General features: G+C 38.6%; 1 protein-coding gene across 8 annotated transcripts in view; it reads left to right on the top strand.

The window, feature by feature from the left end:
• Nucleotides 1–24,655, top strand: part of BIVM (basic, immunoglobulin-like variable motif containing) — a 35,796-nt gene that overhangs the window by 8,857 nt on the left and 2,284 nt on the right. For 6 of the 8 annotated variants that reach the window (XM_023217982.1, XM_023217987.1, XM_023217984.2 and 3 more), the window contains 8 exons: nt 256–372; nt 2,633–2,759; nt 7,282–7,377; nt 7,986–8,090; nt 8,308–8,402; nt 17,403–17,535; nt 20,178–20,264; nt 24,315–24,411. In XM_023217982.1, coding sequence (XP_023073750.1) covers nt 256–372; nt 2,633–2,759; nt 7,282–7,377; nt 7,986–8,090; nt 8,308–8,402; nt 17,403–17,535; nt 20,178–20,264; nt 24,315–24,411 — 857 coding nt within the window. The remainder of the gene's footprint in view (nt 1–255; nt 373–2,632; nt 2,760–7,281; nt 7,378–7,985; nt 8,091–8,307; nt 8,403–17,402; nt 17,536–20,177; nt 20,265–24,314; nt 24,412–24,655) is intronic. The other 2 variants (XM_023217988.1, XM_023217989.1) reach the window with 2 other exon arrangements.

The following is a 24,655-nucleotide window of genomic DNA, read 5'->3' as shown; positions in this document are numbered from 1 at the left end:
GTGTGTGTGTGTGTGTGTGTTTGGTGTTGAGGCTGTGTGTGTGTGTGCTGTAGGTAGAGTGAGGAATGGAAGAGGGAACTTGGTAATGAGAAGGAGCGGTGGGCGAAGGTTCTTGGAGCTGATGTGATGGGAGGCAGAAGGTGCAGGTGTTGCTTTTTTATGTTCCCATCTCAAACTGAGCTTTCACTTTGATGTGGCTTCTTTCCCTCCAATCGAATCAACTGTTGCCTGTGGGACCTGCTCTTTCTGTGGCAGCGCGGAGATTTTATGAAGTATGCTCATTTGGACCATGTATGCTCATTGATCCCAGGGGCAATCCTAGATTCAGCAAAAAGAGAATGGGGACAAGGTCATGGAACCCTAGAGGAAAGTGTGAGTACAGACTGTTTGCAGAGCCTATCAAGGTCACACATTTCCATGTTTCATTGGCCTTAAAATTTTAAGTGGCTGGGAAAACTACTTAGGGAATTAAGTCATTATTAGGCAGTGAAGACATCTCAAGAAATGTGAGAAACTCATTCTTCTGTCATCTGACTCTCTTAAGAGTCATTTTACCAGTCAAGGAAATTTGGCACAATGAGATTTGGCGCAATTGCTCACCTTTGCCAGTGGTGTTCAGCTCTGTGAACAGTGTGTTCTCTGTAAAAACTTAGAAAAAATAATTAAAAGGGTTGAGCACGGTGGCTCACACTTGTAATCTCAGCATTTTGTGAGGCTGAGGCAGGTGGATTGCTTGAGCTCAGGAGTTTGAGACCAACCTGGGCAACATAGCGAGACCCCAACTTTATTAAAAATACAAAAATTAGCTGAGCATGGTCACATGCACTTGTGGTCCCAGGTACTCCTGAGGCTGAGTTAGGAGGATTGCTTGAGCCCCGGAGACTGAGGCTGCAATGACTGGAGATTGCATCACTGCACTCTTGTCTGGGCAACAGAGCAAGACCTCGTCTCAAAACAAACAAAAAGAATAATTAAAAGGAAGGTGAAACATTGTTTCTTGACTTTATAGTCTTCATTATTATTACATTTTTACAGAAATTCCCTGGTAATAATAGTTCCTGAGTTCCAGCTGTTCCTAGGTGCCAGATGGTTTCAGTGTAGAGTATCTTGAAGGAATAAAACAGATCTCTTTCTATGTTTGCTTATTAGGCGCATATGTATATAATCTGTTTTATAATTTATGAATGACTCATAAAAATGAAATATTAGCCTTCAGTTAATTTTTATAACAGAACTGTTGTAAAATAGAATATGTGTGAAAGATTAAAGTATTTGAGCATAGCTATCTGAAATCTTAATAGTATTTTAATTAAATAAGGCTTGGATGTTATTTATTGATATTTTACTTTATATACCTTTTTTAACTAGATATTTCACTAACAATTTAGAAATAAAACATATAAAAAGTATAGGGATGGATACCCCATTCTCTATGATGTGGTTATTTCACATTGCATGCTTGTATCAGAACATCTCATATACCCCATAAGCATGTACACCTACTATGTACTCACAACAATTAAAAAAATTAAAAAGTACAAATTCTCACTTTTACTTTTGGCTCCCTTTTGTCTAGCTCCTAATTCTCCCTTCCCCAGTAGTAACCACTGTTGTTTGTCTTGAGGGTCTTTTGGAGAACTTATGTGTATGTGTGCATGTATGAGTGTGTGTAGGTACATGCATACATACATGCATATATGCACACAGGAGACTTTGCTTTTCATTCTAGTTTCTGTGCTAAAGTTGCATTTTTGTAATGTACATATGTGCATCATTCTTCATTCATTCTGTTGTCTCTGTAAGCCCAGAGATATTTTTAAACATCACATCATCACATTATTGGATCTGGTGCTTTTACTTTCTTAACAGAGTTGCATTAATTTGGTTTTATTGTTTTATAGAAAGCCTTCATTTTCTGGAAAGTGGTCTAGTTAAATTTTTTACTGTCGATAATTTGATTTTCTAGATGTGGCTAAAGATTTAGTGATTGACCGTTTCACCAACTAAGTGACTAGCTCTGGAGTTGGAGTATAAGAACGTGACACGAAATAGAATTCATAGTTGTTTAAATTTGTTTTTATTCTCTCTTTCTATTTAAGGTGGGGGACTATTATTGAAAATACAGGCCGGGCGCGGTGGCTCAAGCCTGTAATCCCAGCACTTTGGGAGGCCGAGATGGGCGGATCACGAGGTCAGGAGATGGAGACCATCCTGGCTAACCCAGTGAAACCCCGTCTCTACTAAAAAATACAAAAAACTAGCTGGGCGAGGTGGCGGCGCCTGTAGTCCCAGCTACTTGGGAGGCTGAGGCAGGAGAATGGCGGGAACCCGGGAGGCGGAGCTTGCACTTGCAGTGAGCTGAGATCCGGCCACTGCACTCCAGGCCGGGCGACAGAGCGAGACTCCGTCTCAAAAAGAAAAAAGAAAAAAAGAAAATACATGTATTACTTCACTGTGTTTGCAAATATCATTTTTAGAACCAGTGGCAGTTATTTATTTGTTGTTACTTTTTCTTTATACTTTCTCAGCAGAATTATTAAGGAAGTTACTTCTGAATTTTGGTGTATAATTTTTGTCATTTCAGTTTACTTCATCTTAAGCATTCTGATTATTTTATACTCTTGTATTCTAGGCAATGCAAAGAAACAAGTTTCCAAGAGAAAAACTTCAGATAAAAAGGGAAGATATCAGAAGGAATGTCCTCAGCATTCTCCTCTTGAAGATATTAAACAGCGGAAAGTATTAGACCTCAGACGATGGTGACGTTATCAGTTTTTATTTTTTTCATTTTTGAAATATGTAATACATGTTGGCAATAACTTAGCACTTTACAAATTAATACATTATATGTATCATAAATATTTTTCTTTCTAAAATTATTATCAGGATTTCTGAATCTTTAAAGTCTACCACAGATGTTTGAAGTAGATTAATCATGTGCTATGCTGCTCTTTCCCAAACTCGGCTGGTCATTAGAGTCATCTGTGTGACTCCACATAACTGCCATCTAGATTTAACAATGATTAACCTTTTGATGTAGTTACATACTTAGCTTTTCATTGCCGAAGAATTTTCAAGTGACTGATTTTTATCATATTTAATCTCAAGTTACCTAAGTATGCATCTCTAAAAAATGACTTTTTTCTACTTAACCACAATATTTTTGTCATACCTAATAAGATTAACAATATTTCCCTAGTGTCTAATTCCAAGGCTAAATTCACATTTCCCAGATTGTTCTGAAAAGGTCTTCACATCTGTTTGTTCAAAGTGGGACCCAGTTGTGAACCATATGTGTGTGTCATGACCCATAATTGTCTCAATCCAGGGCAGTCTCCACCCCACTTTCCCCCTTTTCTTTTTAAAATTCTATTTATTTTAATCAACAAATGAGAATTGTAAAGATTGACTTATTGAAGAGAGTTGGCCAGATATTTTGTAGAATGTCCTACATTCCAGATTTGTTTTTTCCTTTTAGTTTCCTAAATTATTCATCTAACCTCAATATTTCCTGTAAACTGGAAGTTGAATATAAAGACTTGGTTAAATTCCAGTATGACATTTTATGCAAGAACACTGCTTAAGTGGGCCCTCATACTTCAAACATTGCACATCAGAAGGCACATGGTACCTGATTATCTAATCTTAGTAATTCTAAGTGATTACTGGGTTAAGGTGGTGACAGTTGTATTCTACATTGACGAGTTCTTTCTTTCCCGTCTGCTACCCTCAAGTAATCAGTAGGGTGACAGAGTAGCATTAGGTAATAGCTAGGTTCCATCAACTTTTTACCTTATGGTTTTAGCCAAATGTATTGACAACCCAAACACATTGATGATCCTTGTCTGAATATTTGTTGCAAAATGGTTACATTTCAAAATTCCATTTTTTTTTTTTTTTTTTTTTTTTTTACTTTCATTACCCAGCCTTCTTCCATAGCTTCATTCATTAACTGGGGCTATTCGGTTATCTTAAAATACAGTTCCTAGTCTAATGAAAACAAGTTTAATTCATGACAATTTTTCTGTGTTACTGACTCTGGTTGGGGTTTTTAAAATTCCTTTGTATGGCATTTTAGAAATACATTTTTATCACTTATTTAATAGATATTGGACCCTTTGCTGTAGGCTGAGAAACAGAGATGCACACAACATGGTCTTTGTTTTCCCAAGGTTTACAATCCAGTTGAGGAGAGGGGACTACACAGAAAAATGTGAAATATCTTAGGCAGTTTGTCACGTGATGGGTATGAATCACTAATTAACCATGAAAGGAGGTAATGATCACCAAAATGCTTTACTAAGGTCCTGGGTCTTAAGGGAGGGAATATGAAGTGTTGCAGGGGGTGAAGGGTCTTTGAAAGGATTACAGCAAAGTGTCTCTGGAATGTAGGTAATGAAGAGTAGAGTAGCTTGTCTAAAGGGAGGCTCAGAGAAGCCAAGAAACCTGCCAATGTCACATGGCTAAGAAGCAGAAGATCTTGTATTGAAGCCGAAGAGTCAGACTCAACATTCATGCTGTTTCCTTATAACACATGTCATGATCTGTTTCTTAGATATCAGGCTCAATATTAATTTTGTTTTCTGAGTTAAAGATAAGCCATGGATGATTTCTTAACAAAAGGAACTTTTATAAAGATAAATTTGAAATAGTTAGTTTGTAGGGAATAATGGAGAAGAGACATTAAAGTCAAAAACATTCATTTTAGTTTCTTTGAAAAGAAGGCTTTGCTCGTTTGTGCTTCTAATCACTTAGATTTAAGCTTTGTTTCAACAACAAATCTGTGTAACTACATGTTAATAGTATAACATGTGAGGCCATGAAGGCTAGGCCTAGGAAGGATAGATGAGAGAAATGCCCTGAAGGGAAAACATCACTAGGAATATAAGCCTGTTTTCCACCGAGAATATTACAAGATTAGGTTAGAATGGAAAGTCCTGTAGAAGGTAGTAGAATGTTGGTAAACAGTTTAACCTGGTCATAAACAAGACTAGGAAACAAGTTGAGATTGATGAAAAAGTATGAAAAATCTTAAGAGAAATCCCCCTTTCCCTCTCCTTTTAAACATTCTTTGAGGCCAAATTTAGTGTTATGAGAAAAAATATACACATGCATGTAATACTTTGTTAGTAAATGTATGTAAAGATAAATTTTGTAAAATATAAAACACTGTTAGTATTGGACTTGAAAAATAATCCCCCAAAAATTGAACTCTGGCAAAAATATTCACAGCAGAAAAAAAAAATTCAGTAAATGAATGAGTTGGTTGTGTTTTATCAGCATGGACCATATAGCTTATGATGACAGAGCTGTTAATAATCACTTGTCCACAAAGATCTCTTAGGTTGGAGTTCACATTCATATTTAAACAACTAGGGCAGATTACTTGAATAAGGACATTAGTAAATTGCTCATATGTTTCCAGGGATGGGGGAAAGGGGAAAAAGGGAGTTGTGTTGTTCAATGGGTAAAGAGTTTTGTTTTTGCAAGATGGAAAAGTTCTGTTGCCTAACAATTTGCATATAGTTGACACTACTGACCTGTACACTTAAAAATGGTATACATGATAAATTTGATGTGTGTTTTTACCACAATTAAAGAACAAAGCAAAACTGAGGGAGGACTCAATAGATTTGACAATGAGGTGCTGAAGACAGCACTTAGTATGTTAAGTGACAGTTAATATCTTTTGTGTGTCATTTTGTGTAGTTGAGTCTACAGATTTAGGGGTCCTGGAGCATGTTCTCACTTATAAGTGGGAGCCGAACAATGTGAACACATGGACACAGGGAGGGAACAACACACATTGAACCCTGTTGGGGGGTGGGAACCTGGGAAGGGAGAGCATCAGGAAAAATAGCTAATGCACACAGGGTGTAATACCTAGGTGATGGGTTGATAGATGCAGCAAACCACCATTACACACGTTTATGTATTTAACAAAGCTGCACATCCTGCGAGTGTACCCTGGAACTTAAAAAAAAAAAAGATTTAAGGATCATGGTTAACTTGTATGTTCGCCAATATGCATAGTATATATACATATGCAAATGCATATATGTACGCATGCATATGTCTAATTTTTCATTTTGTGATTAATTTTCAGACGACACTAAAGTTGCTCTTACTGATGATAGGTCTTGTTTCTTTGTTTCATTGTGGCTACTTCTTAGCACCTTCTTTAGAAAGCAGTTAGGAGAAGATCATCTGAAAGTCAAACGAGTATTGTGGGTTATTGTTAAGCTGATTTAACATTGTCTCCTCCTACAACCATGCTTGACTAGCTTTGCATTTGGCCAGGTGCAGTGGCTCACATCTGTAATCCCAGCACTTTGGGAGGCTGAGGTTGGAGGATCACAAGGTCAAGAGATTGAGACCATCCTGGCCAACATAGTGAAACCATGTCTTTTCTAAAAATACAAAAATTACCCTGTTGTGGTGACGCATGCCTGTAGTCCCAGCTACTTGGGAGGCTGAAGCAGGAGAATTGCTTGAACCCGGCAGATGGAGGTTGCAGTGAGTCGAGATTGCACCACTGCACTCCAGCCTGGGCGACAGAGTGAGACTCCATCTCAAAAACAAAAAAAAAAAAAAAAAAGAAAAAGAAAAAAAGAAAGCCAACCTATTTCTTCTTAAAGCAGAATAAATAAATAGTCTGTCTCTTTCTCCTTCTGTTCACATTCGCCCCAGTTTCTTCTCTTGAATCATGACAGTTTGGAAAATTATCTGGATTGCTTAGTGCCACTGAATCATGCCATGGAAGGATTTTGCATTTCATTTTTAAAATTCTCTGTGACAGGAGAAGCACTGCTTCGCGGCTCCTTGCCCAGGGATTTTAGATGGACAAGTGGGTAATAAATGGATGATTTTTAGTTTGGGTTGGAGAATTTCTCTGAGAAGTTGACACGTGGGAGTAATGCTTTGTTTCTCCTGTATTTCTGAAGTTTCAAATAATCATGTATGCAGTTCAACCAGGGGTTTATACCAAACTTTTAATAGGTGATGTCTAAATTTATGTATCATTAATTTTTTTCCCATTGGTTTGGATAGCATCCACTTTAACTGGTAGTTAGTTATACTTAGCTATTTTTATTAAAGCAGGTGATTTATTGTTATTTTATATTTATGACATGATTAATAAGTGAATATGGAAGATTTTACATTGACTTAGGAGATCAAAGTTTTCATTACATTAACACTCTTAACTGCCATGAGTTTTCTATTTCTGGCATGCATATTTTGTATTCATTCAAGTGAAGAAAACAGTTTTTGTTTTCTCAGGTACTGCATAAGCCGACCACAGTATAAGACTTCTTGTGGCATCTCCTCATTAATTTCTTGTTGGAATTTCTTATATAGCACAATGGGAGCTGGAAAGTAAGTATGTCCATTTATCAGTGTCCTCAAACTCCAAAGTAATTTGATGTTGCTTTTTCTATTACAGAAAAATTTTTAAGAATAGATTTTTTATGAATTAAAAAACCCTGCTGTATTTTAGTGTAAGTCTTTTAGCTTAAAATATACACATGTATTATTTTCAATAAAATAAAAATGAGCCAGGTGCAGTGGCTCACACTTGTAACATCAGCACTTTGGGAGGCCAAGGCAGGAGTATGGCTTGAAGCCAAGGAGTTTGAGACCAGCCTGGGCAACAAAGCAAGATCCCATCTCTACAAAGTAAAAAAGCAAAAACAACTAGCCAGGCACAATGGCATGTACTTGTAGTTCTAGTCTCTTAGGAGACTGAGGCAAGAGGATCACTTGAGCCAAGGAGTTTAAGGCTGCAGTGAGCTATGATCACGCCACTGCACTCCACCCTGGGTCACAGAGTGAGACCTTGTCTCTAAAAAAATAAATAAAATAAAATAATGAAAAATATTACTAAAATTATTTGCAAATCAGACAAACATATTAACATTGAGATAGGTTGTATTTGCATATGACTGGAATTGAAAAATGAAAGGCAATGAATGTTTCTTTTGTAGTCTTCCACCTATTACCCAAGAAGAAGCTTTACATATTCTGGGCTTTCAACCTCCATTTGAAGATATTAGGTTTGGTCCTTTCACGGGAAATACAACACTTATGAGGTATGAAGACCCTCTTAGAGGCAATACCATGTTTCTAGTTTTGCAAAATAATAATGCTGTAGATGTGTGTTGATAGTAAAGCATGTATCCAGCTGCTGGGCTTCAACCTCTCATGGGTATACCAACTTTGGGCTATACCTGGATTTTTTTAGAATTGGAATAATGCCATCTTTGTTGTAGAATTGTTGCCATGAGCAAATCTTCTTGTTATTTTCAGGTGGTTTAGACAAATTAATGACCACTTCCATGTAAAAGGATGCTCTTATGTTCTATATAAGCCTCATGGGAAGAACAAAACAGCAGGAGAAACTGGTAGGTAAACATATAGAAGATTTACACACACACACATGCACACACACACGGTTTAGAGTTCATCTCAAAGACTGGCTGTTTAGCTTCCTGGGACATTATGTAAACCCTCAATATAGTCTGTTACTTGCATGTAATCTGTAGGGCACTTTCTAATATGCAGTTTAATATTTTGCCTCTTCTCACCTTTTTACGTAGAACCTTTAGAACTTTAAGGTATATCACAAACACTACTCTAACATATTGTACTGTTTGGGTCCATGGTGTGTGCGTGTGTGTGCGTGTGTGCGCGCACATGCTAGTAAAACTCTAAGGAAGCAGCATGGAGTTAGCAGTTTTTCTTCCTGAGAAGGAATGTAAGGATTTGAGAATATTTGATGTTAGACCTGTGTGGTAACATATAATGGCAGGAAAATAGACTGTGAAAGTGACAAAGTTTTGCTATAAAATAGTCTTGGTTATAACAGAAATATTAATGGAGTTGATCTCAAGGATTATTCTAGTTATGTGCTAATTAAATAATTGGTACTATTTAGCAATTTCCATTTTTAAAATTGTTACAATCTTTTGACTGTATAAATCAGAAAACTATAATACACTGTTAAAGAAAAAATTATTCTGACACTTGTTAATAGGGTGAGGAAGACTTTATTTAAGACTTGTGAAAGGCGTATTGTAGTAGGGATGAGAGATCAGGCTCAACTCTGAATACAGCAAAGACAGCTGGGACTTTATAGCCAATGGACACAGCAAGGGGTTTGGGGGTGTAAAATTACTAAGAAGGGTAAGGGTATGGGGATTCTTGCTAAACTGGCCTAACAGACTTCTTGCTAAAGGCAGGTCAAGGTCTGAGACATCAAGAGTTGGTAGGGGAGACCCGTGAGGAACTTGATTAGATATTAAGGGTTGTGGGTTCTCTCTAAACTGACTTAGCAGGATTCATGCTAAAACTGGACACAGAAGTCAAAAGTCCAGGACTGTTTGTGAAGAAGACTCAAGGATTAATCAAGAAGATAATTGTTATCAATAGAGGGTATATGGTTTACCAAGGTAAACGACTGAGCACAAAGTCAGATATCTTTCTGTTGACCTATATTGGGGATATCGAGTTGGTTACTTGGAGGCAGGCTTGGAGATTACATGTTGGTTTCTACACATACTCGTTTTGTGACCTTGAACAAGTCACTTGCTGAGCCTTGATGTAGACCTTTTATCTTTCTATATTTGTATAGGGTCAGTGTGAGGATAAAAGGAGACATATTTGTAATGTACTCAGCATGCTGTGTTACAGAGTAAGGACTCAGTAAGTGCTAGCATTTATTCCTACTGACTAAATTCTATGCATTCACATGGGGCCTGTCTATCCCTCTGGAAAACACAGCTTTAAATGCTGTGTTGCTATTTATTTCTGTTTCTAGTGAGACTGTAACCACACTACTCTCAGTAAGTGACCAGGCAATGAAAAACTAAGAAAGGATATATTATCCTGTTTCATAATTTTCTCTTCAGCTGTGTCTAGTTTGCTTTTTATACTATCTACTGAATTTGAGTTTTTTAAAAGAAGTTTTTAATCATTTTTATTCTAAAATATGTAGTTCTTTGAAAAATTTGCTTTAAAAATAATCTCATTCCTTACTCATATTTTCAAATCCTTTTATTTTTGAAATCTATTGAAACTTTTTTCCTCTGTATTTGGTGTAATGTAAGAAATGTGTATATATCCGATTTTGCTGTCTCTTGTTTCTTCTGGATCTTATTTGAGGTGTCTTCGTGTGCCATGAAAAGAAAATGCATAATTTGGCATTGTCTTGTATAGTTCTTGAATGTTTACTTCCACAAGATGTGCCAAACCTTGTTCTAGTCCAAAAGATTTTCACAGTCATTCTCTAGTTATTAGAAGGTATAATAATGATTCTGTCAATTGTGTTCATTAAAAGTTTTATAAAATGTCTGCCAATGACATTTTGCACCCTGTAAACTGAATACATAGCAGTTCAGTGAAAGCAAGTGAAAGGGTGAGGGTGTCAAGGCACAGTAATTAGCAACCTGAGCCCGCACCACCATGTGGAGTTCCTGCCCCTCTCTCAGGATAGCACATGTGTGACCTGGGACCTTTGGATGTAGTGTTGTATAGTGTAGAGAGCATCCACACTCAATCCACAGAATAAATACTAGTAAAGCTTAATTTCTTTTTAAAATACGAGGATCACTATAAATAAATGTTCTGATATTTTGTTTCTGTGCCCCCAAAGGGGGTCATCTTGTATAACCACTTGGATGTGTCAGTACTGAAAATCATTAACCTAGAGGAGCAGTAGCTGGCAAACATTTTTAAATAAAAGGCTTGATAGTAAATATTCTTGGCTTTGAGAGACACATGGTTCTGCGGCAGTCACAGCTGCTTGATGCAGCTGCTTGGATCTCGAAGGCAGCCATAGACAACGTGAACAAATGGATATGGTGGTGTCCTTGGAAAAACCTTACCGATGGGCCTGAAATTTGAATATCACATACTTTTCACATGTCACAAAATATTATTTTTCTTTGGAAATTTAAAAAATTTTATTATTTATTTTTTAGAGATGAGGGTCTTATTCCATACACTAGGCTGGAACGCAGTGGCTGTGATCATGGCTCACTGTGGCCTTGAACTCCTAGGCTCAAGTGATCCTTTCCCCTTAGCCTCCCAAGTAGCTAGGACTACAGGTTCATGCCACTGCATCTGGCTAATTTTTAATTTTGTTTTTAAATTTTTTTCGATTAAAAAAATTTTTAGAGATGGGGGCTCACTATGTTGCCCAGGCTAGTCTTGAACTCCTGGTCTTAAGTGATCCTCCTACCTCGGCCTCCCAAAGTGCTGGGATTACAGGCATGAGCTACTGTGCCTGACCCTTTTTTCTTTTGATTTTTAACAATGTAAAAACCATTTTATCTTGCTGCCCATTTCAACACAGGCTGCAGTCTGCAGACTGGATTTATCTGTTGGTGGGACTTTGCCAACCCCTCACCTAGAGGATGAAGCTTAAATTCCTGAGCATGGTGTTTGAGGGACTGGCTTTCGAGTATCTTGCTCCAACCTGCCTCCCCTGGTGTTCAGCCATGCTGGGCTCCTCGCTGTTTCTCTGTTCTTCACAAGGTACAGGTCATCCTTAGGCCTATATGCCTCACCAATGAGATGCCCTGCTGTGGAGCATGTGGAATGTGGGATTTCATATCTTCGTGATTGGTGGATTCCTATGTATTTGTCCATCCTGGGCTTCAACATAACAAATGGATATAGTGGTGTCCCGGGAAAACTTGGGGGGTGGTGGGCGGTGGCTTTTTCTTCTGCTTGCCGAGCAGGATTCAATCCCTTCCTCTCCTGGGTTGTGACAGCAGCACGTGTGCCTCTGGTAGAACCTTGATTTCGTTGCGAGGTAATTCTTAGTGCACCATATGGTTTCATGCAGAAAAACTAGTTACCTTCCTCGAAGATTAGGTCAAGTTCTTACTCATTTTTGCATCACAGTTCCTGATACTTAGGTGCTCAGTAGCAGTTAATTTAATGAATTCTCAATTGAGGAAATGAGGCAGGAAGAATTCAGGAGATTGGGGTTAGGAAACTTCTAGGAGAGAATTTTGTTGTCCATTCCACAGCTGGCATTCTTCCTTTGCAAGAGCTCTCTCTTGTGATGCGGAAAGGAAAATGTTTTGTTTTTCCCTTTCTGTAGCTCATCTTTCCTTCTGGCTCCTACCTGCTCTTCCCTCCCCACACTCCTAGACACACACTCACCGGCACCTGTGTGCTAGGTCGGCCCTGCTTTCCATCAGAACCCAGTGCATCCTCCTTCTGTCTTCTGGAGTCTTTCAGTTGACAGTTTTTCAAGTGTTCCTAAGGACGGAAAGGAGCCAACTCATGGAATCTGATGTTTTCAACTTGACATCTTAGCAGTGCCTTGAACATTGCCTTTTACATTATAAACAGTAAAAGATTAAGACTGTCTCAGAATCACTTCTTAATTGATTAATGGGGTGTGGACCAGAGTGCATGTCTGGGAGTATAGAAATGATCACTGGAACCAATGTCATACTTACGTGTCAGACATAATGGAAAGCTATTACAATGCAGTTCTCAGTCTTGTGTCTCAAGACTGCATTATGAGTAGGGCCCTGGGAGACACCAGAACAAGACTCATAATTCCTTTTACTTGTTTTCTTTTTGTCTGCTGATTAGAAGAGGACTTCATTAGAGCAGTTCATGGCTTTTTCTATTAATATCAGCAGTATCTAGATAGAGTGAGAAGATAGATGAAGAGATGGGTCAGTGAAAATAAAGGAAAAGAGGGGAAGCAGGAAGACCAAGAGAAATTAGAATAAGAGACAAAATCTATCAAAGAAACTCTGGGTATCGAGGACACATCAGCCATATAAATTTAATCAAATTCCCAAAGTAAGGATATATAATTTTTAAGTTAATGGAATGGAATAAAACACTAAAAGGGCCATGGAGAGAGTTGACTTAGGAACCACTATTCTGGAATTTTAAAAGATTTTTGATCAACTGTCCTGTCCAACTTTCAGATTTGATACTATAATCTTGCTAGAAATTCTCATTTGTAGCTCTTTTGAATATCTGTACTTTATTTATTTTATTTTCCAATAGTCTGGTACCTCCCAAGTTCTTTGGGACTTATTTAAATGTAATGATTTGGTGCATGTGTTAACCAGTTCCCTTAATAATCAGGATGTGTAGCATTGGGTCCCAGTGACTTTTTTTTTTTTTTAAATCTATGTGTTTAAATTTCCTTCAGCATATATTCACACTTTTTCATTGAGGAATGGGATAAACTACCTATTTTCCTTAACTTTTTTTCTTTCATTTTGTTAGGAGGTTGAGGTGGTTACTGTAATTTCTTTGAGTAAGTTTTAATATATTTTTCAAATTTTATTCCTACTTTCATTTTTTTTTCAGAATATTCGACTTCTTACTGCTTTTCTGTGTGCATTTCTGGAAGCATAATTAATCTGCCTACTCCTCCTGGAATATTTTTGTCTTTACCTTTGCTAATTGGGGGAGCCAATTAAGCCCTGCTTCATCTCTGATATGTTCCTTGACCACCTTAGCCCTGGATTCCTCTAAATGATTATTCACACCCATCATTTTCCATTTGCTATGTGCTATGTTTTATTATGTTTCACCTGTTTAATGTGAGTGTCCAGCTCCTTGACCATAGGGACTGTTCTGAGTAGCCCTTACATTCTAGATATGATGCCCATGACATCACATGTTACCCTATGAATTCTGATGGTGTTCAGGGGGTAGGGTGGTTCACGTGTAAAGCGCAGACATCTCTTCTGTTCTCTCCCATTGTGGAAGAAAGAGTTGCAGAGATAGGCTTTCTCCTTTCTTTCTGGGATGTTCACTGGTGAAAACCGTTGTCAGTAGCGCTGTTTGTTTAATAACACTTTTAAATGGATCTTCTCTCTGTGCTTAAATTGTTTTTTAAGGACCGCTAGGCCTGTTTTTCACAATGGGCTTTATGTTTTCCTGGGGACCACGCTGCTATGATTCAGGGACTCCCCGGTGCTTATTTCCAATGGGCTCTCAGTAACTGTAAATTAAGCACACTAATGGAATAAAAGCGAAGTCCAGGGCTTTTGATAAGACTTAGCTGTTAATATGAGTATTTTTTTTCAGAGATGTCACTAGCCACAATGAAAATTTATTCTAGGAGTTGCCAACATTAGGTCTCTGTTCAGATAACTTCAAAGTATGGGTTCACTTAGCCACCAACATTTGTGCCAGGCAAGTCCAGATTCATTTTTTTTAAATCAGTTAGCTTGAAAACTGTATTTACGTTCATGTATTAGTTTTTTTCTAGGGGGTATTGCAGTTCATAACTTTTGCTTAACAGAGAAGACTCATCTTTGGCCTCATTCCTATATAACTCACATATCCCTTCGCCATGATTGTTGCTACCAGCTTACTGCAGCACCTCAGTACATCTCAGGTGGACAATGCATTAGTATTCTGTTTTCCTCATGTACTGATTTTCTCCAATTCATATTAGACACAAATCATAAATCTCTTGAACAGGCAGTGCTAGTATACCTCTTTCCTCTTTAGGAGCTGTCTGGTGCTTGCTTACAGCATAAACTGCTTAGTGTCATTCCAAGCTGACACAGATTGGTCTTCCCCTGTTGTCCTCCATGTACCGGTTATATTTAAAAGATGTCAGGGGAGGCTGGCATGGTGGCTTATGCCTGTAATCCCGGCAGATTGGGAGGCCGAGGTGGGTGGATTATTTGAGGCCAGGAGTTTGAGACCATCCTGGCCAACATAGTGAAACCCCGTCTCTACTAAGAATACAAAAAATTACCTGGGCATGGTGGTATGCACCTGTAATCCCAGCTACTTGGGAGGCTGAGGCACGAGAATTGCTTGAACCCGGGAGGTGGAGGTTGCAGTGAGCTGAGATTGTGCCATGCACTCCAACCTGGGCATTTTTTTTTTTAAAAGGGGAATAAGGACCTTGCAGACTAATGTTAGGTTGCTGGATTACCTATCAGAATTTCAGAAGCTATTCTTGTCTTTGTAGGTGTAAAAATATACTCTAGTAAGTTCTTCTGGAGTTATCTAGCATTCCTCTATAGATGATCAGGGTCTACAGGACAAGCTCATACCAAGCAAACTCAGAATGTCAGAATGTTAATGGAGTAACTTGAAGTAAGAAACATAATCTCAAAGGGACCAGAATTCTCTTGTTGGCTGCTCAGGATACCTGCTCTTCTCCATGCAGCAGGCTGGTGAATTCCTGTAGTTTTGTTCTCCTTTCTCTACGCCGGCAAGATATACTGAAGTACAGACTCAACTTCATTCTGAATTTAGCTTCCCTCAGTAATACATTTGTGTCTTCTCATACACAGAATCACTTTCTTGGATGACTGCCTTAATGTATTAAATGCTGTATTTACTGGCTTGGCACAGTGGCTCCCGCCTGTAATCCCAACACTTTGGGAGGCTGAGAGAGGTGGAACACTTGCTGTTGGGAATTTCGGACCAGCCTGGTCAACATAGTGAAACCCTGTCTCTACTAAAAATACAGAAATTAGCTGGGCATGGTGGTGAGTGCCTGGAATCCCAATTACTTGGGAGGCTGAGGCATGAGGATCGTTTGAACCCAGGAGGTAGAGTTTACAGTGAGCTGAGATCACGCCACTGCACTCCAGCCTCGGCGACAGAGCAAGACCCTGTCTCAAAATAAATAAAATAAAATAAATAAATAAATAAATAAATTTTAAAAATGCTGTATTTACTATCTTTTATTTCAGAGGGTGATCTTTTTCTGATTTTGGCCTGAAATTGTTGGGTTGTCCCACAGTAGGCTTCCCTATACCATCATACCCTTTATTCTATAAACTAGATCATGGGCTGTTCCCTGAGTACATTCCTTCTTCCCCAGTGGTTTTGTTTTCTCCTAATGCTCTTTCCTCTGTCTAGATTGTTGAAATCCTGACACTTCATTAAGTTTCATCTTGAATGCTACTTCTTCTTGACTCCTCAAACCTGATGTGCTCTTTCTCTTTTGAATTCTATACCCCTTTTGTGGCACTATCTTATTCCATTTTATATAAAAGTTACTTGTTCCATCTTCCCTACTAATAGACTTGAGGGACTGTGCATCACTCCTTGGCTCTCTGCTACAGCCGTGGACCTGCTGTTCTTAGTAGTCTTCAGCTATTTCAGTGGCCAGAAAGTCAATCATTGAAACTGTGACTTGGAAGCTTTCATCTGCTTCATCTATTTTTAGGATTTCTAGTTTTAATGGGCTGTTTATGAATAAATAATTTAGCTTCTTCTGGGAGATGCAAGTTAATGAAACCTCAGTTAATGGCTTTGAGTACTAAGTGCTGGTAAAAAGTCATTTCTTATGGTAATACTTTTGAAATTGACCACTATTATAGTTATGGCAAATGTCCAAGGAAGAGTGGATATAAGAGGGTGTGGTGGTACTACCAGCCTGTCTCTGTAGAGATGTTATCTTTGTCACTTGGCTTTTGAAGGCTACTCCTCTAGCCTCCATAAGTTTTGTGTAAAGATTAAAGTGTGTGTTAGTGTTGTAGAAAAAACGGGGTTCTTATCACACAACAAGGAAAGATTAGGCTCGCAAATACTTTGAAGGGTGAGGGGGAACAGAATTTATTGGGTGAAAAGGAAAAACCTCAGCAAAGCGAGAAGGGTTCCTGCTAACAGGCCCTCATCTCACAGATTGAATCCCAGGTTACCACACAGGGACAGGAGAGGCTAGGTTCGTCCCCACTGCAAACAGCGGGCACTTCCCGGGGCCCAACCCCATCCTCCCAGCATGCAGACCAGTTGGAGATTCTCCAGGAAGCCCTTTTTACTTGGCTGTCTCATTAGTAGGAGAAGTTTGCATTTTTAGAACTTGTTTATTACCTGGAGTTTATTTTTATTCATATACATCAGTAGTCTTTTAAGTTGGGATGGGCGTACTGCATATATATTAGAACCTCTATATTTTAACCTAATTTTAAATTCCAACTTTTTGTATATCTTTTATAAAGACATATTAGTACAGTGGTATATGTATATACTTTACAAATGCATGTGCTAATATTGGGCATGCTTGTTCAGAATTTTAAGTGATAGCTGTGTACAACCAGAAAAGTTGAAACCATTGCTGAATACACTAGGTATTAGGTTTTAGACACATTAAATTTCATAGACAACTATGTGTGTTATTAAAAGGTTTTGGTAATCAAGGACATATTTTAGTTCTTTAGTTTGCTAATGAGCTTATCTGAATTTCAGTTTAAAGAGTAAAACAGAATACATTTATTAACATTTTTTGTACCTATCAATAGCCTCTTGTTTTTCCCCAGCAGTGTCAGTATGTTCCAAGTAATGTCTTTTCTGTCCTTAAGCCCTTAACCAGTCCTGTGTGTAAAGCATGGACACTGCTTTATGGGCTTTCAGTTTGTTTGTTTGTTTGTTTTTAATAGCTTCAGGGGCCCTGTTGAAGTTAACCCGTGGATTGAAAGATGAATCGCTGGCTTATATCTATCATTGCCAAAATCATTATTTTTGTCCAATTGGCTTCGAAGCAACCCCTATTAAAGCTAATAAAGCATTCAGGTAAGCATTGACATGTTTTAGAAAGTGCATTTTAAGAAATATTAAAAAATAGCCGGGCACTGCGGCTGTCGCCTGTAATCCCAGCACTTTGGGAGGCCGAGGTGGGCGGATAATGAGGTCAGGAGATCGAGACCATCCTGGCTAAGACAGTGAAACCCTGTCTCTACTAGAAATACAAAAAAAATTTAGCCAGGCGTGGTGGCAGGTGCCTGTAGTCCCAGCTACTTAGGAGGTTGAGGCAGGAGAATGGCATGAACCCGGGAGGCAGAGCTTGCAGTGAGCCGAGATCGTGCCAGTGCACTCCAGCCTGGGCAACAGAGTGAGACTCCGTCTAAAAAAAAAAAAAAAATTTAAAAAATATTAGAAGTCTCTGAAATTGGAAGGCTTGGTGATCTGCTTTCCTGACATCAAGTTAGACTATTCTTTAAGCATTATGACTTATTCTTCTGCAGAATTGTGTTTAGTTAATTGTGCTGTTGAAAATATCCATTTAGATACTGTTGTTCAGTCATTATAGGAAAAAGTCATTTGAAAAGTCACTTGTTTTTCCCTTAGAGACAGAGTCTCACTCTGTCATCAGGCTGCAGTGCAGTGGTATAATCATAGCTCACTGTAGCCTCAAACTCCTGGCCTCAAGTGATCCTCCTGCCTCAGCCTCCTGAGTAGCTGGGACTACAGGCATGCACCACCATGCCCAGCTCATTAAATTTATTAATTTGTGTTTTCTATAGAGGCAAGGTCTTGCTGTATTGTGCAGGCTGGTCTCAAACTCCTGGCCTCAAGTGGTCCTCCTGCCTGGGCCTCCCAAAGTGCTGGGATTACAGGTGTGAGCCACCAGACTCTTCCTGAAAAGCAATTTTTACATTTATTATAAAACAGTTGCAAAGGATTTTACAGACTATGTCTTAGTGCCTCATCCAGTGTCTCACATGTACAATGTATTGCAGAATCTAGTGTCAAGAAGATTGTCACAACTGAGTAAATTAAAAAGCATCTTCTTTTCTTAAAGTGAAGAACATGGAATTTATCTGGGTTCCCCCTTTGTCCTGATTGCAAGGAAGCTCTGAGCCAATTTTTACTTCCAGTGTCAGAAACTACATGACCTTCATGGTTATCTTTCTTTTTTGCCTAATCCAGAGTTTCTGTTTTATTAACTATATAACTTTACTTGTAAACTTCCATCTTTTTGGAAGAGATGATCCCTAAGAAAGAGAAGGTGACTGAGTTTTAATGGTTTTTTTTCCTGCTTAGCCACTTTTCCTTATGATGGGTTGAGATAATACCAGGATGGTTCAAATCCAAGGGAGAAGTGTCTTGTTAAGAATTGGTGGGTGGCAGAGGCAGGCAGATTGCTTGCACCCAGGAGTTCAAGACCAGCCTGGGCAACATAGTGAGACCCTGTCTCTACAAAAAATACAAAAATTAGCTGAGTTTGTTGGTGCGCACCTGCAGTCCCAGCTACTTGGGAGGCTGAGGTGGGAGGATCACTTGAGCTGAGATCAGGCCACTGTACTCCAGCGTGGGCAACACAGCGAGACCCTTTCTGTAAAAAAAAAAAAAAAGGGAATTGGTGAAAACACAAGCCATGAATACTTTGAGCAAAGGGATTGGCTTGGTCATGGGAACAGGATGGGTTCTTTTTTTCTTTTTTTTTTTTTTTGAGACACCACCACACCTGGCCAATTTTTCTATTTTCTTTTGGAGACAGGGTTTCAGGGTTTCACCATGTTGCCCAGGCTGGTCTTGAACTCCTGGGCTCCAGTGATCTGACCACCTCAGTCTCCCAAAGTGCTCGGATTATAGGCGTGAGCCACCACACCCAGCCAGAATGGGTTATTTGGGGTTGGAGGCCATGTGACCTTGGAGCCCCACTCAAAGGCCCCTCAGGTTTAGGGAAGAGAGGAATTCTGAGGCAGGTTGGAATGACCTGGGAGAACCAGGAAGCTGGAAGTTGTGTTTTGTGAATGAGGAGCAAGAGGGAACTCTCTTGTTCTCTCCAAATGCTGAAATGCTTTATTCATCTTTCTGGAGGTGGAATTTCTTTTATTATTTAATCCTGCATCTTCACCTTATTTCAGACATTTATCAAATATAAATCATGGTTTTAAACCGACTTTATACCCTTTAAAAGAGAGTTCCTCACTTCTGTCTTTACCTAAGAATCATGTGAGATTTTTTTTAAAAACTATACAAATCCCCAGGCTGTACTCCAGACCTATTCAAATTAGAATGTCCAGGGATGGGATAAGGAAATCAGTGTGTTTAGAGACTCCATTGCTTTAGGGTTTTATTTTTAGGATGTCTTTTGAGATGTCTTGAATTCATAGTGAAAGGAGAAGAGTAGTGGAAAAATGCAGGTAGCATTCCAGGATTTTTTTTTTCCTCCTAGAATTTTAGAAGTGGTCTATTAAAACATTTTATAGCCCTAGATTTTTGAATAGAGGATTAAGGCTGAAATTTAATTTGTGAGTTCTCTTTAATGGCCTATAGAAATTTACCCTCACCTAAGCTCTAATGTCTGTTCTTGATGAATGAATGCCGTGTTTGAGTACACTCTAGTATGCCTTCTATTAATATATAGTTGAAGCAATATACTCAAGGGAGTAACTATTAAACTTACTGCAAATGTATTTTATGTTTAGCAGGGGACCTCTCTCACCACAGGAAGTTGAATATTGGATCTTAATTGGAGAATCAAGTAGAAAACATCCTGCCATTCACTGTAAAAAGTATGTTGACTTCCCTTTATTTTCTTTAATTGGGGTAACATTTAGAGACAGTGAAATGCACAGATCTTAGTTGTATATAATTAGTTTGATGAACGAATGCACCTGTATACTCACCACCCAAATAGGATATGGTACACTTTCATTGCCATAGAAAATACCCTCACTCTCTATTCCTATCAATTTCCATAGAAAGCCCCTCTTCTGATTTCTGTCACCACAGATTTGCTTTGCCTCTTCTTGAATTCCATGTAAACAGAATCATACAATATTATTTTTGCGTCAATATCTTAAGTAACATATTTGAGATTCCTCCATTGTGTCACGTGTATCAGGAGTTTATTTTTTTTATTGCTGAGTAGTATTCTGTTGCATAAGCATGCTGCAATTTGTTTTCCATTTTCCTGTTGATGGGCATTTGAATTGCTTTGAGGTTTCGTCTCTTGTGAACGAAGCTGTTAGGAACATTCATGTACAAGCCTTGAAACAAATTATATAAAAATTTTAGTGAAATAGAATTCACATACCATAAAGTTCACCGCACCCACCATGCGCGCTGGCTCATGCCTGTAATCCCAGCACTTTGGGAGACTGAAGTGGGAGTATCGCTTGAGCCCAGGAGTTCTAGACCAACCTGGGCAACATAGTGAGACCATGTCACAACCAAAAAAAAAAAAAAAGAGGCAAGAAGATTGCTTGAGCCTAGGAGATTGAGGCTGCAGTAAGCTGTGATCATATCACTGCACTCTCGTCTGGGTGACAGAATGAGATCCTGCCTCAAGAAAAGGGAAAACATGTACAATTCCATAGATTTTATTATAGTTACAGGGTTGTGCACCAATCACCACTATCTGATTGCAGAAAATCTTCATCACTCCAGAGAGAAATCCCATACCCCTTGGCAGTCACTCTGCATTCCCTGAGCCTTGGCAACCACTGATCTACTTTCTGTCTCTAGGGATTTGCCTATTCTTTTTTGTTTGGTTGGTTTTTTTTGAGACAGAGTCTCTTTTTGTTGCTTAGGTTGGAGTGCAGTGGTGTGATGTCAGCTCACCGAACCTTCACCTCCCAGGTTCAAGAGATTCTCCTACCTTAGCCTCCTGAGTAGCTGGGATTACAGGCGCCCGCTATCATGCCCAGCTAATTTTTGTATTTTTTGTAGAGACGGGGTTTTGCCATGTTGGCCAGGCTGGTCTCAAACTACTAACCTCAAGTGATCCCCTCGCCTCAGCCTCCCAAAGTGTTGAGATTACAGGCGTGAGCCACTGCACCCGGCTGGGATTTCCCTGTTCTTGACATTTCGTATGTAGCATTTCGTACCTGGCTTCTTTCACTTAATATAGTGTTTTCAGTGTCATCCATGTTTTAGCATGGATTAGAACTTCATTCCTTTATATGGCCAAATCATTTCCTTTGTATGGATAAGTCACTTTTGTTGTACAAGTCTTTTAGAGGACATATGTTTTGTTCTCCTGGAAGATACCTAGGACTAGAATTGCTGATTCATAGTATAGATGTATATTTAAGAAACTGTGAGAAAATTCTCCAAAGTGGTTGTAAACCTTCTGATGAACAGAAGTTCTAATTCTAATTAATTTTAATTAAATTTATTTGATCAATTTTGTTCTTTTATGTGTTTTGTGCCTAATAAGAAATTTTTGCCTACCCCATGACCTCAAAGATGCTTTCCTGTTTTTTTCTAGAAGCTTTATAGATTTTATGTTTAGATTTCTGATCCATTTCTATTATTATTTTGAGACAGGGTCTCTAGCACCCAGGCCAGAGTACAGTGGTATGATCATGGCTCACTAAAGCCTCGACCTCCTGGGTTCAAGTGATCCTCCCACCTCAGCCTCCTGAGTAGCTGAGACCACAGATGTGTGCCCCCATGCCCTACTAATTTAAAAATTTTTTTGTAGAGATGGAGTCTTGCTGTGTTGCCCAGGCTGGTTTAAAACTCCTGGACTCAAGTGATCCTGCCTCCTTGGCCTCCCAAAGGGCTGGGATTACAGATGTGAGCCACCATGCCTGGCCTTAATTACCTTTTGTGTGTGGTATGTGGTAGAGCTCAACTCTGATTTTTTCCCCCAGTGTTTATCCAGTTATTCTAGCACTATTTGTTTACAAAGATTTTCCTTTCCTTATTTAATTCTTTGGTGCCTCTGCTTAAAACTATGTGTGGGCTGTTTCTGGACTCTGTCCTACTAACCTGTCTGTCCTTTTACTGATGCCAAACTCTCAATTGTTTATACTAAATCCTGAAATTAGATAGCACGAATTTTCTGAATTTTTCTTTTTCTTAAAGATTGTTTTGGCTCTTCTAGGACCTTGGCTTTTCCATAAAAATTTTAGGATTTGTCTTTTTGCTCAAAAGCCTGTTAAGATTTTGATGAGGATAGAATCTATAGAATTCATAATTTTGGCTGGGTGCGGTGGCTCACGCCTGTAATCCCAATACTTAGGTGGGAGGATCACTTCAGCTCAGGATTTCGAGACCAGCCTTGGCAATATGGCGAAACCCCATCTCTACTAAAACTACAAAAATTAGCCAGGCATGGTGGCATGTGCCTGTAGTCTCGGCTACTCGGGAGGCTGAGGCGGGAGGATGAACTGAGCCGGGGAGGTCGAGGCTGCAGTGAGCTGAGATTGCACCACTGCACTCCTCCCTAAGTGACAAGGTGAGACCCTGTCTCATAAATAACGAAAGAATTAATAGTTTAGTTTTAGGAGAATTGACATTGTAACAACATGGACTATATCTTTACTTACTTAGAACTTTAATTTCAACTCTTTTTTTTTATTTTTCAGTATGGAGTTTTATGTCTTTTGTTAAACATTTTTTCTCAATGTGTTCTTTTACACTGCTGGTGGGAATGTAAATTAGTACAATCATTATTGCAAACAGTATGGAGATTCCTTAAAGAACTAAAAGTAGCTCTACCATTTGATCCAGCAATCCCACTACTGAGTATCTACCCAAAGGAAAATAAGTCATATGAAAAAGACACAGGCACACATGTTTATAGTGACACAATTCTCAACTGCAAAGATGGAGAATCAACCTAAGTGCCCATCAACCAATGAGTGGATAAAGAAAATGTGGTATGTATATACCACGGAATACTACTCAGCCATAAAAAGGAATGAAATGATGTCTTTTGCAACAACTTGGATGGAGCTGGAGGCAATTAATTCTAAGTGGAATAACTCAGGAATGAAAAACCAAATATCATATGTTCTCACTTTAAGTGGGAGCTAAGCTCTGAGGATGCAAAGGCATAAGAATGATATAATGGACTTTGGGAACTCCTGAGGGAAGTCTGGGAGGGGGCTGAGGGATAAAAGACTACATATTGGATACAGTGTACACTGCCTGGGTGATGGGTGCACTAAAATCTCAGAAATCTCTACCAAAGAGCTTATTCGTGTAACCAAAACCCAGCTGTACTGCCAAAACAATTGAAGTAAAACAAAAGATATTGCAATAAAAAGTTTTTCCTCAGTGCGTTACACTTTTTGATGCTATTGTAAATTGATTTTTAAAAAAGTTTTTTTCCTCATTATTTGCTGGTTGAATACAAAATTACAATTGATTTACCTATGTAGACCTTGCATCTTACATCTTTACCAAATCCTATTAGTTCTAGTAGTTGTTTTGTAATTCCCTTGGATTTTCTGCACAATTGTGTTGTCTGCTAATAGAGACATATTAACTTCACATTATTTTAAAAGTGGACTTGACTGTAATTGAAAAGGAAATATAGCATGTTGCTGCTTTAGCCTGCAGGATGTCATCTAATATGTTGGTATTTATTTATTCTGTAGGAAGAGTAACCAATTGTATACTGAGAACCTTGGCAATGGTTGGATAAACAGAATTGTCATAAAACTAGAAGTTATTACAATTTAGTAGATGAAACAATGTTGAGATAAGAGAATTACTGCCAGTTATTGCTGTGATAATATTGCAGCAACTTGCTCATGAAAAATTCCATTGCAATGATACTTTGGACCTAAAGAAAATTGTGCTTTATCCTTTCTTCTTAACTATAGATGGGCAGATATTGTTACTGATCTAAACACTCAAAATCCAGAATACCTGGATATCCGGCACTTAGAGAGGGGACTGCAGTATAGAAAAACAAAGAAGGTAAGAAGAACACCATTGTGTTTGAAAGCATTTCCCAGCTGACCAAAATGCAGTGTTTTACTTAGCACTCTTTAGGTTGTAAAGAACAGAAACCTATATTTTCTAGAGGAGTGAAAATTATTTTAAGGACACAGGGCTGTCTTTAAAACCCTAGGGCAAGGGGTATAACCTCGAGTCATAAAGGAATGGTAGATGGTAGCAGGTATTGGAATGATAGCAAGGACCAAGTAATTGGTAGTCTGCT

The sequence above is a fragment of the Piliocolobus tephrosceles genome, chromosome X, assembly GCF_002776525.5.
Source record: "Piliocolobus tephrosceles isolate RC106 chromosome X, ASM277652v3, whole genome shotgun sequence".
Lineage (NCBI taxonomy): Eukaryota > Metazoa > Chordata > Mammalia > Primates > Cercopithecidae > Piliocolobus > Piliocolobus tephrosceles.
The sequence above is the reverse complement of the archived record's forward strand: the minus strand, read 5'-3'. Positions and strand labels throughout refer to the sequence as shown.